At 38.5% G+C, this 15,406-nt stretch overlaps 2 protein-coding genes across 3 annotated transcripts; both read right to left on the bottom strand.

The window, feature by feature from the left end:
- Nucleotides 1-550: 550 nt before the first annotated feature.
- tmem186 (transmembrane protein 186) lies at nt 551-2,517 on the bottom strand. Its single transcript, XM_086033700.1, has 2 exons — nt 2,340-2,517; nt 551-1,918 (listed from the first exon to the last, which is right to left on the bottom strand). The coding sequence occupies exons 1-2, from the start codon at nt 2,349-2,351 to the stop codon at nt 1,259-1,261; spliced, it is 672 nt and encodes a 223-aa protein (XP_085889826.1). The 5' UTR covers nt 2,352-2,517; the 3' UTR covers nt 551-1,258.
- A 1,990-nt stretch (nt 2,518-4,507) lies between these two features.
- On the bottom strand, nt 4,508-15,059 carry ltv1 (LTV1 ribosome biogenesis factor). 2 transcript variants are annotated; one of them, XM_086033526.1, is made up of 11 exons: nt 14,896-15,059; nt 13,914-14,045; nt 13,568-13,771; nt 12,559-12,646; nt 10,481-10,601; nt 9,469-9,688; nt 7,964-8,091; nt 7,748-7,890; nt 7,291-7,343; nt 5,968-6,168; nt 4,508-4,896 (listed from the first exon to the last, which is right to left on the bottom strand). In XM_086033526.1, the coding sequence occupies exons 1-11, from the start codon at nt 14,896-14,898 to the stop codon at nt 4,783-4,785; spliced, it is 1,407 nt and encodes a 468-aa protein (XP_085889652.1). In that variant the 5' UTR covers nt 14,899-15,059; the 3' UTR covers nt 4,508-4,782. The 2 variants fall into 2 exon arrangements, with proteins under 2 accessions (XP_085889652.1, XP_085889654.1); XM_086033528.1 differs by having other exon boundaries at nt 13,577-13,771.
- Nucleotides 15,060-15,406: the final 347 nt, after the last annotated feature.

The following is a 15,406-nucleotide window of genomic DNA, read 5'->3' as shown; positions in this document are numbered from 1 at the left end:
AAATTATACTATAGTCTTGAGAATCTCTCTACAGTACAAGAGAATCTCTATGCGTCTTTAGAAATTACAATTCATTTCTTAATTAGAGATGCACTGCTGTCCATCATCATGTTGAAGTATTGGATTGTAAACTTCAGATGAAATTTATATGAATAACTCTAATCTCCTACTAAGGTAAATCTATTGTGTGCCAACCCAAAAGATAAACACAGAACAAAAAACAAATGGTATGATTATTGATGATGGTGAGGATGAAGTTCGGAGGTAAGGAAATAAATCAGTGGTAATTAATTTTCTGTTTATTTCTTTCCCTGGAATATGTATTTTTATCGTGTGAGTTTCCGTGTTTCCGCGTGTCCACTTCCGTCTCATCCAAGTGACTTGTCTGAGACGCTGGCTGCCTACGACCGAGCAGAGAACTGCCAGTTTGTCAAAGACTGTCTCAGAGGACGCATTCAAAGAGAGCCGTTTAAGAAGTGCTGATCCACCTTATGATAAAGCTGACTACACACCTGCACAGTCTAATGAGATTCAATTTTTCACAAACACGTTTTGTCCATTGTTTTATTAAATGATAGTATTATTCTGCCACAAAATTTCATAACATGCATCTTTCACATTTAAAAAGAAAATGCGAGTTACGTTTTACAAGGCTATCATAAAATAAAACGTGGAGTCATCTTAAATTGACTACTTGACCAGAATTCCACGATGACAGGTGTTTGTGACTTAAAGTTCTTGATTTGTCTCAATCACGTAATAGTATTTGGGCAATGTGTATATTTTTTAATGTTAAAGCAAAAATTATTAACCAGAGCCATTTTATCAGTAAAATAACAGCAGTATATTCCATTTGTATGATTGCTGCAGAAATGCCATTCAGTATGATTCAGTGAAATTCTACATTGAACCAAGATCATTCAATTACCACTTTAGTCAAAGCTGACCATTTTTAGCTTGTATTTTAAGTTGTGCAGGTATGCTTACATCTGAGTCTGTGGCAGACAAAGCTTATTTCCTGAATGCTTACCTTTACCTAATTCTGTTGCAAGGAATATTACAACACCTTTGCTGAACCAATCATATCAAAAGTCATGTGGTGAATCAAGCCAAATTCACCTTAATATTTGAATTACTGTACTTCTAACCTTGATGTCATCTGTCAAGAGGACCATTTCAGCAAAGCTTCTTTGAAATGTTAACAATTCAGTGTTAGCATCATCGCTGATCATCATTATCATATCACACATAACCAACATCAACTTAAACTGCCAAAAACCTTCTCAAAACGTTGTTTGTCCACCACTTGTCCAAAACGTGTGGAGAAATACAAAGTCTGAGGAGTGCTGTACCGCTTCAGTTTCAGTATAGTCTCATTTGGAGAGTCCCCGGTGTCCCCAACAGTCATAAGGTCTGACACGGGCAAGTAGATATCATGGCGTCTACCCCAGAATGTCAGGTGGGACACTTTGAGTGTGTTGTGGGATGAATCCAGGTACATCATTCCTACAACCCTCCTGAGGAAGTGGCTAGCCGTGTACAACATGACACCAGCAAACAGAGCCGTTCCTGTCGAGTAGTTGACAACAAAGAGGGGGGCATATCCCATTAGGTACAGAATGTACACAGGTGGGAGGATAATCACAGTGAGCCCAGTTTGGAGCAATTTTATCCTGGACACGGCTCTGAATAGCTTGATGTGCGGGAATTTATAAATCATGTCGTATTTCTGTGTTGACAAATCTGAGCATCTGACGGAGGCTGCGATTTGGGGACTAAGACAGCCTTGGTGGAGGGTTAGGAGCTTGGATGCAGAAGGCCGCGCCCCAGAAGTCAAAGAAATTGTGAGCTGCTGGCATGATCTTCTTATGCAGGACTGGAGGTGAGACCTCAACCTGCCTGGGAACGCTGAACAGAACTGGTTGGGGAAACATACCAAAATATGAGATAAATCTCTCCGTATAAATTGAGTTTAGTAATAACCAGGTAGTGCAATACACTGTAATCTGAAAAAGCAATGACATTGTAATATTATCAAGGAGGTGTGTCAGCCTGTTGTAGTAAGGCCACTATTTTTTTACCTTTCTAACATTGTACCTCACAACTAAGCAATATTCTCCTTGAAATGCTCCATCCATTCATCCATTGTGCAAACCGCTTTGCCCTTACGAGGGTTGTGGGCGTGCTGGAGCCTATCCCAGCTGTTTAAACTTGTAAATTCATTTCTTGCAATGGAAGCAAAAACACACTAGCTACAGGCTGACTCAAACTATGCTAGACTACATCATTTCGGACTGTGATTCCATTTTGCTTATATTGCAAATGAGCAAGTTCCTCACCAAGACAGGCATCAGGACCCACGGTAACCGAATAAATAAATGAACGACAAGTACGTTGCTGTCATCACATTGATTGTCGTCAAGCTAACTTGTGCAGAGGACAAAAAAGAAACCCGGAAGTACTTCTTCATCTTCCTTCATTGGACTTGAAGGCAGCTCGCAAAGCAACGCAAAGGCTAACTACCGCCATCTCGTGTATAAAATAAAGACCGAGAGCGGTCTGGCCGACAGGAAGTGGTGGTGGTATAGATTTGAAAATAAAAGCAATTACAATTTCAGACCAACATGTAAAACGCGCATTAACGGCGCTTACTAACATTTTTCTTATTTATTTTTTTTGACGATCAGGCAGCGTAACCTAATCGCTGTTAGTTTATTCCGTAAAACAGTGAGTCGTAAAACAGTGACTGCAGTTGTAAGATGCTCATCAACGGCAGTAACGTGTTCATGTTTAATACCTCCGTTTAATGGATTACTCCATAGGCTGGTATGCACATGCTCTGAGATCAATACGTTTATGTCTACATATTTAGAAAGTATTGCATAATTGGAGTAATCATAATTTTATTATTTTTATTTATGTGTTTGTAATACTGTACTGAATGTTATAGGGAAAGTAGGGTCTTATGTAAAAGGACAACATAAATTTATACTTCCTCCTACCCCTTTTGACCACGTGATAGTCTGCTTTGCCTTGCCATATTTTTTAATTTCTGTTTTTGTTTATTTTCTTCCTTGTTTGACCTATAGATAAATGTATGTTTTTATTTCTTTTCACCGTCATACATCTTGCTGTTTTAGTCATCAATGCAGTCCTGCACAGTGGTTTGTATGATGGGTCATTGGACGCTGTTTGCAACACTTCAATTTATCACTCATTTTCAACTATTGTATGTTGATCGGCCTGCAGTTCATCACTATTCACTTGGCAAGAACATTCTTCAGCTGTTCTCAAGTTTAGTTTGGCAAAGAGCTTTGCAATGGCTCACTCATTAACGTCTTCGTAGCTATCATTAGCTGTGGCTTTAGTCGCGGCTGGTTGCTTTGCATTTATGTGGTAGGCTTGAACTGCTTCTTTGGTAAGCAACTCTGCCAACTCTGACTCTGCCTTTATCAATAGTGCCCTCAGGGCATTTTTTTAAATTGACCATTCATCAAACCAACATCTCTCACATGCTCCTAAATTTTCACGTCTTATCTCTGCTCCTGAACTTGCCCTCCCACCTAAAATAGGAGCCTATAAGGTCATACCAAACACAATGACAGTCAATCAGTGTCCACTTTAGGGTGTGACATTGACCGTTGTTGTTTACACCCCCAACAACTCAGGCACAATTAAGCCCCATGCATCAAAATGGATCTCATCATCATACAGAAACAGTAGAGATTAAAAATTAGATTACTGCGATTAAAAAAATGTTGGCTTTAACATTGACTGATTAATTGATCGGAATTAATGCACTCATTTGACACCCCTAATATATATATCTTCATTACATGTCAAAAAGTGTTTGCGGCCCTGTGTTTCTTTTCCATGGAAACCGGGTCGAAATGGCTCTTTCAGTGTAAAAGGTTGCCAACCCCTGCAGTAGAAGAAAACAATTTACGACCTCCTTGTCAAAATCCAGTGATGATCGACCGGTGGCCAGAGAAAGGTTCGGCTTGCTGGAAAACCCTCCATTTCATTGGCTGACCAAAAACTTTAACTTCTCATTAATAAAGGCTGCCAAATGATGTCACGTCACCCTCGCCATGCACAGGCGTGCACACGTACCGAGCTTATCCAGCAGACTCGCGTGCTAGTCCAAGTCCGTGTGACGTCACTTGGGAGTAAAGCGGCAGCAAAGCGACTATGCGTCCGTCCATCACTTGAGTTAAGCCGTAAAAACGGTCGAGACGAGAACTCCTCCTGGATGGAAAGCTTTTGATCTGCAATGATGGATATTCCTTGTCATCATTTTGTGCTTGTTTAACCCACTAAGGCCTAAAGTGCCTGGCAAAATATCCCTCAAAAACCTAAGGGCGAACTTGAAGTTTTCCCGGACATTCAACACCAACAAAATAATTGATATCTCAGCCCCTGTAGCAAATAAACATCATTCCAAAATAATTTGAGAGCTTAGATGTGGCTTTCACACAGGCTTGATTTACATTGAAAAATATAAAAATGATGTGTCAGTGCAAGAGAAGCACTATTTTTAATTAGAAAAAAAAAATATTGAGAGGTAATTACCATCCTCTATTCTGTTAGAAAGACCTCGATATCGTCTATAAACATATCTTTAAAAACAAAAAAAGAAAAAGACGTATACGCATCTGCGTCAATGTATTTGAACAAGAAAGAGGCCGCCAAGCAAGAAAGCAATAGACTTCCGATATTTGGCAAAGAGTCTTGAGGAAAGCATCAAAAAGCAAACCAAGCAGCAATATAGTCCTGCATCTTCTACGAGAGTTTGAGGCCCTGAACGTTGTTCCTGACTTGGAGGATCTCCTTCTCCTGGCGCGCCTTCTCCTCCTTGAACGCCATCTTGTTGGCCTTCTTCTCCACGCGCCGCTCCTGCAGACGCACACATCAAGATCAGCCACTAAATTTGGATGCTTTATCAGTCACCTCACAAGATGTTGCTGTTGATAGAAAAGCAACAAATATACGGGACACGGCACTTTGGAATGTTTCTACACATTTTCCTTTCCTTGTTTAGATCTACCGGGTCTCGCAAAAAGAGACATACAAAAGTAGCTTTTTTGCCAGGGGATATCGACGGCCAAAAAGCAAAAGCTCCTTTCTGACAGAGGTGTCAAATCCAAGTCCAGAAGTTTGTCTTTAGCCGCAGGTGCTTTCTACTCAGGCGGCAGGTAAATGTTGAATTTTGGGTCTGGGTCTTTGAGACTTGTTGATGTGTCCTGTTATGACGGACATGTCCCTGCAAGTTCATGTCAATGGGTGAAACTGGTGTCTGTGGCTCATTTTTCTTCATTTGCGTGACTGGTCGAATTGACCCTAACATCGGTGCTTGCAACCAAAATGGCTGATTCCCTCTTCAATTCTGGGTCTGGGTCCTTGAGACTTTATGGTGCATTCTCATTTGATAGACAGGTGCTTTTAATTTCTTGTTGACTGGTCGAACTGATTCCAGGGGCCGATTTGCGTAATTTGCCAGATTGGCTTTAAAATTTATTTCCAAACCAAAATGGCCAACTTACTGTTTAATTTTGGTCCTTGAGACTTTTTGGTGTATCCTGTTGTGATTGACATGTCCACCCAATTTTGCAATAAATCGTTAAAACTGATTTCGGGGGCAAATCATTTGTTCATTTCTGTATATGGTGAAAGTGAGCAAAACAAGTGACTTTGTGTTCAATTGTGGTCAAGGGGCGTTGGGACTTTTTGGTGCATCCTGTTGAGATAGACATGTCTACTTATTATTATTATTATTTTATTTAAATGAGTAACCTTAATGGGCCTCAAAATGTATTTTCAAACCAAAATCGCCAACTTCCTGTTTAATCTTGAGTATTGGTCCTTGAGACCTTTTGGTGCGCCCTGTCACAATAGACAAATCCACCCGATTTTGTTTCAACGGCCGTTTTTTTTGTTGTTGTGTTTGACGGCAAGGTGAGCGCTGACCTTGCGCTCCTCCTTGACAGCGTTCTTGCGGGCCTTCCTCTGGTCCTTGCTCTCGTCTTTGTGTCGCGGCAGCGTGGCGGCGCGCGGCAGGTCGGCGTCGTTGATCCTGTTCATTCGCTCGGCCTGCCTGCTGGTGGGACCTTTGGCGGGGAGGACTTCCAGAGGGACGCCCGTCCTGGCGGACACGCGGATCGGCTTCACCTGGATGGCAAAACGCCAGTCAAACGTTTACATCCGTGCTTCTCAAAAGTGCGGTGCCCGGACAACTGAGGGTCGGCGAGCTCCATCTTGGACGTCCACAAAATAATTTACAATAAATAATTATGTAACACTCTTTTCAAAAATAGTGCACATTTAACAAAATAATCCATGAATAGACAATTTGCCAGACAAATTGTGACGGATCATTTTGTTTTGTTCAAGATGTGCCATAAGTTTCTTTAAGAATCAAGCCTTCTTTTTCAAACTAAAAGGAGTCACGTTATGAGAATTATTACTTACTCAATTTGTGACTCCTCCCACTCTAATTACAATATATTCTACGAAGAATACAACTTTATAACTAACTTTAACTTTATAATCCTGACAAAATACATCTATGATCTTGTAACTTATTTTTTTTCTTGAAAAATAATGAATCTCATAAGACTCAGACATGTTATACCACCAAAATATGACTCTGTTGTTGTAAAGGTTACAATTAAACTTTTTGTTTTTTTGTCAAACTACAATTTCAATCTTGTGAGATTACAACTGTTTTTTACATACAAAATACATCTTTGATTTTGTAAAGATTACATTTTCTTCTTAGAAAAACAAGCCTATGTTCTGATATGATTTTTACCCTGGCAAAATGCATCTTTTATCATTTTTGGAACGGGGGAGGGATATGAATTTATTGAGTTGAAATTAAGACTTTTTATCCTGTCAAAATGTTTTATTCTTGTATAGATGGGTTTTTTTTTAAATAATACTTCATCTTTACTCAAGACTTTGTTGAGTAAAATGACTTGTTACTTCAACATTTTTACACATCTTTGCTGCATGTCTTGAACTTGCTTTAATTTTTTTTTTTTTTTTTTAAAAGCATTAAATGATTTGTTCTTGTAAAGATGATGACTACTTTTGTCAACCAAATACCTTTTTTGTTTTCAAAATATTTCCACTTTTTTTCCTTGAGAAAATCCAACTTTAATCTCCTAAAATAAAGCCTTTCCCCCACTTCTTCATTTCCACACCATTGGGGGTACACGTGGTAGTTGAACACTTAGTGTTACGATTGTGATGGTGTCTGTTATTGGAAGGGGTGATGGTGCTCGGTACCTTTGCAGGGTGCGGGATGACTTTGGGTCTGTTGTAGATGTTGGAGTAAGTACCTGCAGGACAACACTTGGATAAATGACACATTTGCAGACAAAATGCTCATTGGCAGGCTGGTGCTGGTGGCGCTGCAACAGCTGAGCCATTATTAATAATCATTTTTTTGCAATTAATCTGACATTGGAATTTTATTATGCCAAATACTGGAACGGCCTTTCGGTCTTGCCCTATGATTCAACTATCTTCTCCCCCCAAATAAAGAACATTTCTTGGTTTGATGTGACCACTGTTAATTACTATTTACTTCTGAATAATAATCATATTAATTTGTTAACTTTTTTTAAAAACAAAGTACACTATGGTTGTACAATAGTGTTGCCTGGATTTGTATTTTATAGTTGACTAAAGAGCATTTATTGAGTTTTTGGGGGGGGGGCGAAAGGTGCAATGCTGTACTCACTGATGATGCTCTCACAGTCCCACTTCTCCTCTTGGGCCTTGATGACCACCGTCTCCATCTCGTCTTCCTCCCCACCCTCCTCTTCCTCCTCGTCTTGTAGGACAGGAAGTTGCTTTGGGCCCAGGTCGTCGGGCCTCAGAGCCCTGGAGCACAAATGGCGTTGGCATTTGATAATGGCGACGGCGACAATGACGAGGAGAGAAGCGGACCACTCACTCTTTGGCTTTCTGGGCGAAGTAGTCCTTAATGACCTCCTCAAGACGAGCACTGTCGGGCGCGATGTAGCCTTCCAGCTCGGCGTTGTCCAGGGCGCCAATCTCGTCGTCGTCAAACTGCTCGTAAAACTAAAGCACACACGGCACTCAATGCAAAACAGTCGTTCAATAGTTTTTGCCTTCGTGTTTTTACAGATATTAACGCATTGTAAGACCAAGATAATGACATTGACCCCCCCCACCCCGCAAATAAAACAGCAAAAAAGGATGGCCGATTTCTGCTAATTTTTTGTCTCTATTGTTAAGTTTAACTCATTCACTGCCATTGACGAATTGACTTGTCTTTTCACAGTCCAGGCATTCAATCCCAGGAATTTTTTTTTGAAGTTTTTTCAAACGCTAGGGTAAAAGAGGGTCAGAAAATGTCTGGCAGTGAATGAGTTAATAAATACTATAGGACAAAAATATTTTAAAACAGTCAAAGTTTCTACCTGTAACATATAAATTATTGTTGTAAGCGTTAAGCATTATTTCATTAATCATATCATTTTTTTTATTTAATTGGATGATTAATCGTTATCGAAATTTTACTCTGCCAAATATCATAATTTCATTCTGCAGGAATTCTAATCTATATGGCATTTAAAAACAACAACCCTGAGTGACCAGGCAAAAACATTCATTTGATTTTTCATGGAATTCAAATTTGACTCTACAGCATTTCAAAATACAGTAGCATGATTAGAGATATTGATTTACTTTAAATTGTCCAAATCTTCGGAATTCCAGACTTTCAACAGTCTGAAGCTTTCTCAGATTTCTGTAGTCCTTCGCGAAAGTAGATTGACTCTTTGTGTTTTCTTTTATTTTCTAACAAAGACATTTGTAAACAACTTGCTTCTTTGTCTTTCATTTCCAAACATCTGATTTTATTTTGAAAACCAATGATCACCATTTTGGCCAATTTTCTGACATGTTACAGACCGAATCAGCTGTAACTATGAATTCAAAATAATGTCCTGTTTTTGAACAAAGGGATGATAATTATCGTTTTTAAATCCGATTCATCGAAAAATAATCATCAGAATAATTGACTATTGACATAATCGTTACCTGCATTCCTACTTATGGGCCCAATCATGATTCTGTGATGTATAGACCATGGAAACTTAAAATGTATTTGAGCACAAAAAAATGAATCTCATACTATATGTATTGCGACTGTGGGCTCTATAGATTCTGTATGCGCCTTTGAGAGGCGGGGCCTGGTGGAGCGGTGTGTGAGTGTCTGGCCTCAGTTGTGGCCAACAGCAGCTCCTGCATGAATGTGCTCATTGCGTTTGTGTTTCTGCGTTCTCCCTGTGAAATCCGGCTCTTCCGTTTGTTTGTTGGTTGGGGTTCCTTACTTATTTTTGTCTACTGTTCTTGAAAATGCAAAAATGAGCTTTTTAAAAATACAGAACTACACCAGCTCCAGAGCTAAGACGGTAGAAGTAGCGTGCGCACCTTCTCGAAGCGGTCGTCCAGCAATGTGAGTTGCTCGTTCCTTCGCATCACCGAAGACGTCATGGAGTACTCGGTGAAGCGGGTCCTGGTCTCCTCGTCGTCGAACAGGAACTCCCGAACGCCGCTCTCCTGGTCCGAAAAGGCACCCTCGGAGTCAAAGTCGCCGTTCTCGTCATCGTCCGTGTCCTCCCATGAGTCATCGTCGATGTCCTCGCCGTCTCTGTCGAACAGGTAGCACGTCAGACCCAACATGACTGCAAAATGAAATCTCTGAATTTGTTTGCCACTAAATAAAACAGGATTTCTGATTTGAATCCATTTTCCGCCAAAGGCAATATGTGATTTTCCATTTGAATCAATTTTTCCCCCTTGGCTTCCAGAAAAAGAAAAAGACATTGGCTGTGTATTGAGTCAATTTCTAATCCTCTATTTGGCAGTCGTTTTGGAGTGGTTGTAGTCGGCAGCTACATTTATATGGTACATTCAAACGTACTTGCAGGCTAAATGCTAAAAGGTTAAGCATTCACAAGTAAAAAAAAAAAAAAAAAAAAATTTTTTTTTTTTGCATCTGGCCTACATTATACTAATACATTCAAGATACGTCTTTTTTAGGGCCGATGCTGATTATTAGTAGTGAAGGAGGATGATAACCGATATTTGGAGCCGGAATTCATTTTCTGTAAGCGTGAAAATGTTAGCGTCAAAATCAAATACAAATTAAAAAACATAACTTTGATGAAATGCCATTGACCCATTAAGGCCTAAAGCGCCTGACTAAACATCTCAACCTAAGGTCGTCTTTGGAATCACCCTCGAAAACCTGAAGTTCATGCCAGTCTGACAGCCTGACGTCAGCTGGGACGCGATTACAAATATGGAAGCCACTAACAAAAAACAAAACAAAGAAAACTGACAACCGCTCGAATGAATTGAAAAAATGGATTTGTTGCCCATTGCCAGAGGTTGGATTCAAACCTTTCCAAAAGACAAAACGGCAGTGGTCAAGCCTCACCGGAGCTGGGCAGTGTTGGCTTTGGCGATGAAGTCGTCCTCCAGCGCGTTGTCGGGGTCATCAAAGTCAAAGTCCTCGTCCAGGGCGGCCACGATGTCAGGGTCCATGTCCAGGCGCGGCCCTGACAACAAGCGCATGGATGACTTGAAGTTCGCCATATTTTTGCTCATTCAGAGTCCCATGACAAAGACTACTTTTAATTTAAAAAGGAACCAAAACAAGAAAACATTACTGATTTGTGATTCTGATTAAATTAATGTTGAGTCACAATTATTTATTTTTACTTAAAAGTGGTTTCATCAGAGGTGAATAGATTTTCTTATGTTACTTTTGATTACTTTGTAACAAAATGAATAGCACAAAGATTACTTTTACTTTTTAATTCATTTTTTCTGTGCTTTTGAAGTGATCAACACTGAGCGTAAAGGATCATTTTACCGTAAATTTCATGTATAATATGCCCTTTTTAAAATGAGCAAAGACTGGGCTTTCTTTTGTAACAATGAAAGATACAAAAAAAACCCTAAACAAAATAAAACAAAACATTTTGCCCTTTTTTTTTGGACATGTTACGGACCAAACCAGTAATAACCAGAATCCATATAACCAGTGTCCATTTTCTGCAATGTCCTGATTTGAATAAAGGGATGGGAATCAAATCTTTTTTTTTTTGTGATTCATCAATAAATCAACAAAAATATCAACAGATAAATCAATTATAAAAACATTTGTTTGTTGCAGCCCTAGAAAACTCCATCCCATCAATATAGAGGTTACAAAGAGTGCACTTTGAGGTGTGTTTTAAGGGCTATTTTGAAATTTGATTTATTAATCATTAATACATTTCCATTATTATTACATTAATAATTAATGTAATAAACAGCAGTAATAAACATAAACAGTAGACAGTGGTACCTCGACTTACGAACGTCTCTTCATACGAAATTTTCAAGTTATGAAACGCCTCAATAGGAAAATATTGCCTCTTGTTACGAAAGAAATTTCAGGATACAAAAGGTAAAAATACAGTATGGGCCGCTTCTCGCAGCTCCATTTTTTCCTGAACGCAACATACTCATAGCTGCTCTGCCATTGGCTGTTACTGAGCATCTTCCTGGCATCCCATTGGCTAAGAGGGACCTCTACCGTATGTGTCTATGTGTGCAGATAGACAGGTAGATAGATATATATGTGATAAATATGTCTATGCAGCGCCCTCATTCACCCATTGAGGAAAAGAAAAAAAGAAGAAAATCGTTTTGTTTTTTTTGTCCATACAAACAAAGCAAGAGATAATAGAAAAGTATGAAAAAGGGATGCGTTTGGTTGAGCTCGCCAAAGAATATGACCGTAATGTATCGACAGTCACCACGTTATTAAATCAGTTGTTTACAAAACGCCAGGCAAAAACCACTTCTGAGAGAGAACATGAACCAAAGAGGGCAAAAAGCGATGAGGACAGCAATTCAAAGGCAAACGACCATCATTTTTATTCCTTACTCTATTCTTTGTTTTTTTTTACATTATGCACAACTCAAATTTATTGTGCAATAATCTAATTGTAACATGTTTGTATTTGTTACATGTTTTGATGCATTTTTATGCTTTATAAAACATTTATGTCTGATTATTGGGGGGCTTGGAACGGATTAGGGCATTTACCTGGAAAACATGTCTCTACTTACAAATGTTCTACTTAAGAAATTTCTTCCAGAACCAATTAATTTCGTAAGTAGAGGTACCACTGTACATGGCTCTGATGTGACATGCAGAAAATTATTTTTGTTTAACTTTTTTTAAATAAAGAACTCTGTGGTTCTATTCCAGACTTGTCAGTATGGATTACATTTTTTATATTAAATAAAGCTCACTTGAAGGCGTGTTCGTAAGGTCTTTTTGATGATCATTTTTAAAAAAAACTGAAATCACGTGGTTGTAAGTTTGCCAGACTACTTGTCTTGATTAAACAGCACAAATGAGGACATCTGACAGCGAAGAAAAAGACACTGCAGCAACAGCGCCGCCGAGTGGCCACAGGGGAGAGCATCACTTGTTCCAGGGGTGCGGAACTCGCTCACCTGAGACGGGAGCGGCTTTGTTGAGGAGTCCCACGTCCTCCTCGAAGTCGGAGGCGAACACCGACGACGGCAGTTTGATGCTCACAGCCTGCAAGACAACAAATAGTCATTTAATTTGAATTCTTTCAAGATACTGAAACCTCAGTTGCTCCTGATGCTGCGTCATCAGTAGGTAGATGAGGTACAGTGTCAAGCGTTTTGAGTACCCAAGGTAGAAAAGCGCTACATAAGTGACAGCCAACTACCCACTTACCATCATGCAAAAAAATGTCATGATAAAAATCATATTCAACATGTTATATACATTGTACATTTCAATTGAATAAAATGTTGACAATGCCATGACTTGAAATTGTACTTTTTTTTGCCAACGTTTCACAACGTTATGGTCATCTTGTATATATATTATACACAATATTAGTAATATTACATACAATATTATAAATATTTAGAAAAGTGTACTTTTGCATCAAATTATCGGATTTCTTCGTCTGCTTAAGGTGTTTTAAAAGTTCTCCTTTCTTTTCCCTTCCAACAACCAAGTGGATTTAAATTTGTTGTGTTCAACGGCCACATTTGATTTTCAAATGGACAGGTGGGCCAGGTCATTCAAAGATGAGATGAAAAGTGTGGATGAAAAAAGACATATATATTTTACATATAATACCAAAACATAAAAAAAACCAATGTTATTCTGTTTAATTACATTTAATTACAATTAACTAAAAAAAAGGCATTTACTTTTTTTACTATAAAAAAGTCAATTAACATATCATTTCACGTGACAAAAGAATACAAATATTTGAAAATTAATGACTTCATTTTAATGAATGAATGAAAAAATGATTTAAAAAAAACAACAACAAAAAACAGCTAAATATTATATTATTATGCTCAGTGGGCCAGACTTAAGAACGCAGACTTCAACCAACCTCTCATCTAAAATATCATTGACATCAACACTGGAAATATGACATGATAGCATGGCGGTGCTAAGTGATGAACTTACGGGTACCACCTTGTCCTTCTTGTCAGCGACATCCTCACCATCATCACCATCATCATCAGTGCAAAGGTGAAAACGGGGCGAGGGTCGGGCGGCCAGCAGCTCCGTCTGTCCGGAAGCTTCCTTCAGGTGCTGCAGGTAATTGTAGTCGTCGTCAAAGAAGACGCCGAAATTCCTTTGCTCTTCCCGCCGCTTCTCTGCGTCCGCCTGCCACGAGAGACAAAACGCAGTCCACAGCCGCCTCTGTGTGATTCACCATCCACAAAGTCTTCTACAGTAAGTGAATCCCACCGTCATAACTGGGGGTTCACTGTATGGAGGTTTGACTGTAAAGCCGAGCAACTGGTACCTTGGCGGCGGGCAACAGGACGTGCTGGGGTGCTTTCTCATCTGCCGCTAGAGGGTCCCTCTGGCTCCTATGTACAAGGTGGAAGGTCACCGCCTTCTTCTTCTCAATGAAGGACTTCTTCTTCCGGTGAGGCTGCCACAAAACGCACGCGAGAAGAGCGTACCGCTCATCAAACTACTTATCGGACTGGTTTAACTTTGCTTGAAAGCAGAAGTATCAATTGAGACTTATTAGAGATAGACCTATACTTTGTTTCCCTAAATAAAGACACATTTTCTCCAAATATGGCAGAAATATTAGGGACGTCCCGATCTGATCATGTGATCGGAAATCGGAGCGACTCACGTGATTTTCAGTGTGTGTGTGTGTGTGTGTGTGTGTGTGTGTGTGTGTGCGGGTGTGTGTGTATGTATGTATGTATGTATGTATATATATATATATATATATATATATATATATATATATATATATATATATATATATATATATATATATATATACATACACACATATACATATATACATACACACATATACATATATACACATTTATATACACACATATATATACACACACATATATATGTATATACACACACATATAAATATATATACATATAAATATATATATATATATATATATATATATATATACATATATACGCATATATATATACACATATACTTATATATACACATATATATAGATATAGATACACATATGTATAGATATATCTATACACATATGTATAGATATATATATACATATACACATGAGTATGTATATTATATATATATATGAGTATATATATATGTGTATATATATATATATGAATATGTATGTATATATATATATATATATATGTATATACACATATATATGCACAAATATATACATACAGTATATATATATTGCACTAAGGTTAGCTTGTTAGCTGGCTAGCAAAGACTCGTTCAAAATGTGTCATCTTAGTGATCTTACCATTTTTTCCTTGTTTTTCTCGTGGCGGGCTTACGCTGAGATGGTCAAACCAGACGCTGCTGTAATTTGCTCCCTTAAATTCAAAGTCATGAAGAGTTAAAATGACAAAATTAGCCAAATATGTTCGATCACGTTGATTTGAAGGGCCTCCATCTTGTCGTTGTCGTCACCGTCAGACGAAACCATTAGGCGTAGATAAAAGGGAGTGTTTACAAACTGAACCTCGCGTTACACAGTACCAATAAGAATAAATAATGATCAATAATGAGAACATTATAGTATGTAAATCCTCTAACGACGTATTTAAAACAATTTTACATATTAATAGATAGGAGGAACAAAGAAAATTCATCACGTAAGTGTCCCTTTCCACTGTCATGATTGGTACGGTCTTATTTTTTCCGTCAACTTTATTGACAATCACTTACAAATGACAAAAAAAAATACTTAAAAATAAATGACTTTTAACTTCCGACTCAATGATCACAATATTTACTCACACCAAAACAAA

This window comes from Filicampus tigris, chromosome 6 (genome assembly GCF_054856515.1).
Source record: "Filicampus tigris isolate MCC_2025a chromosome 6, RoL_Ftig_1.0, whole genome shotgun sequence".
Classification (NCBI taxonomy): domain Eukaryota; kingdom Metazoa; phylum Chordata; class Actinopteri; order Syngnathiformes; family Syngnathidae; genus Filicampus; species Filicampus tigris.
The sequence above is the reverse complement of the archived record's forward strand: the minus strand, read 5'-3'. Positions and strand labels throughout refer to the sequence as shown.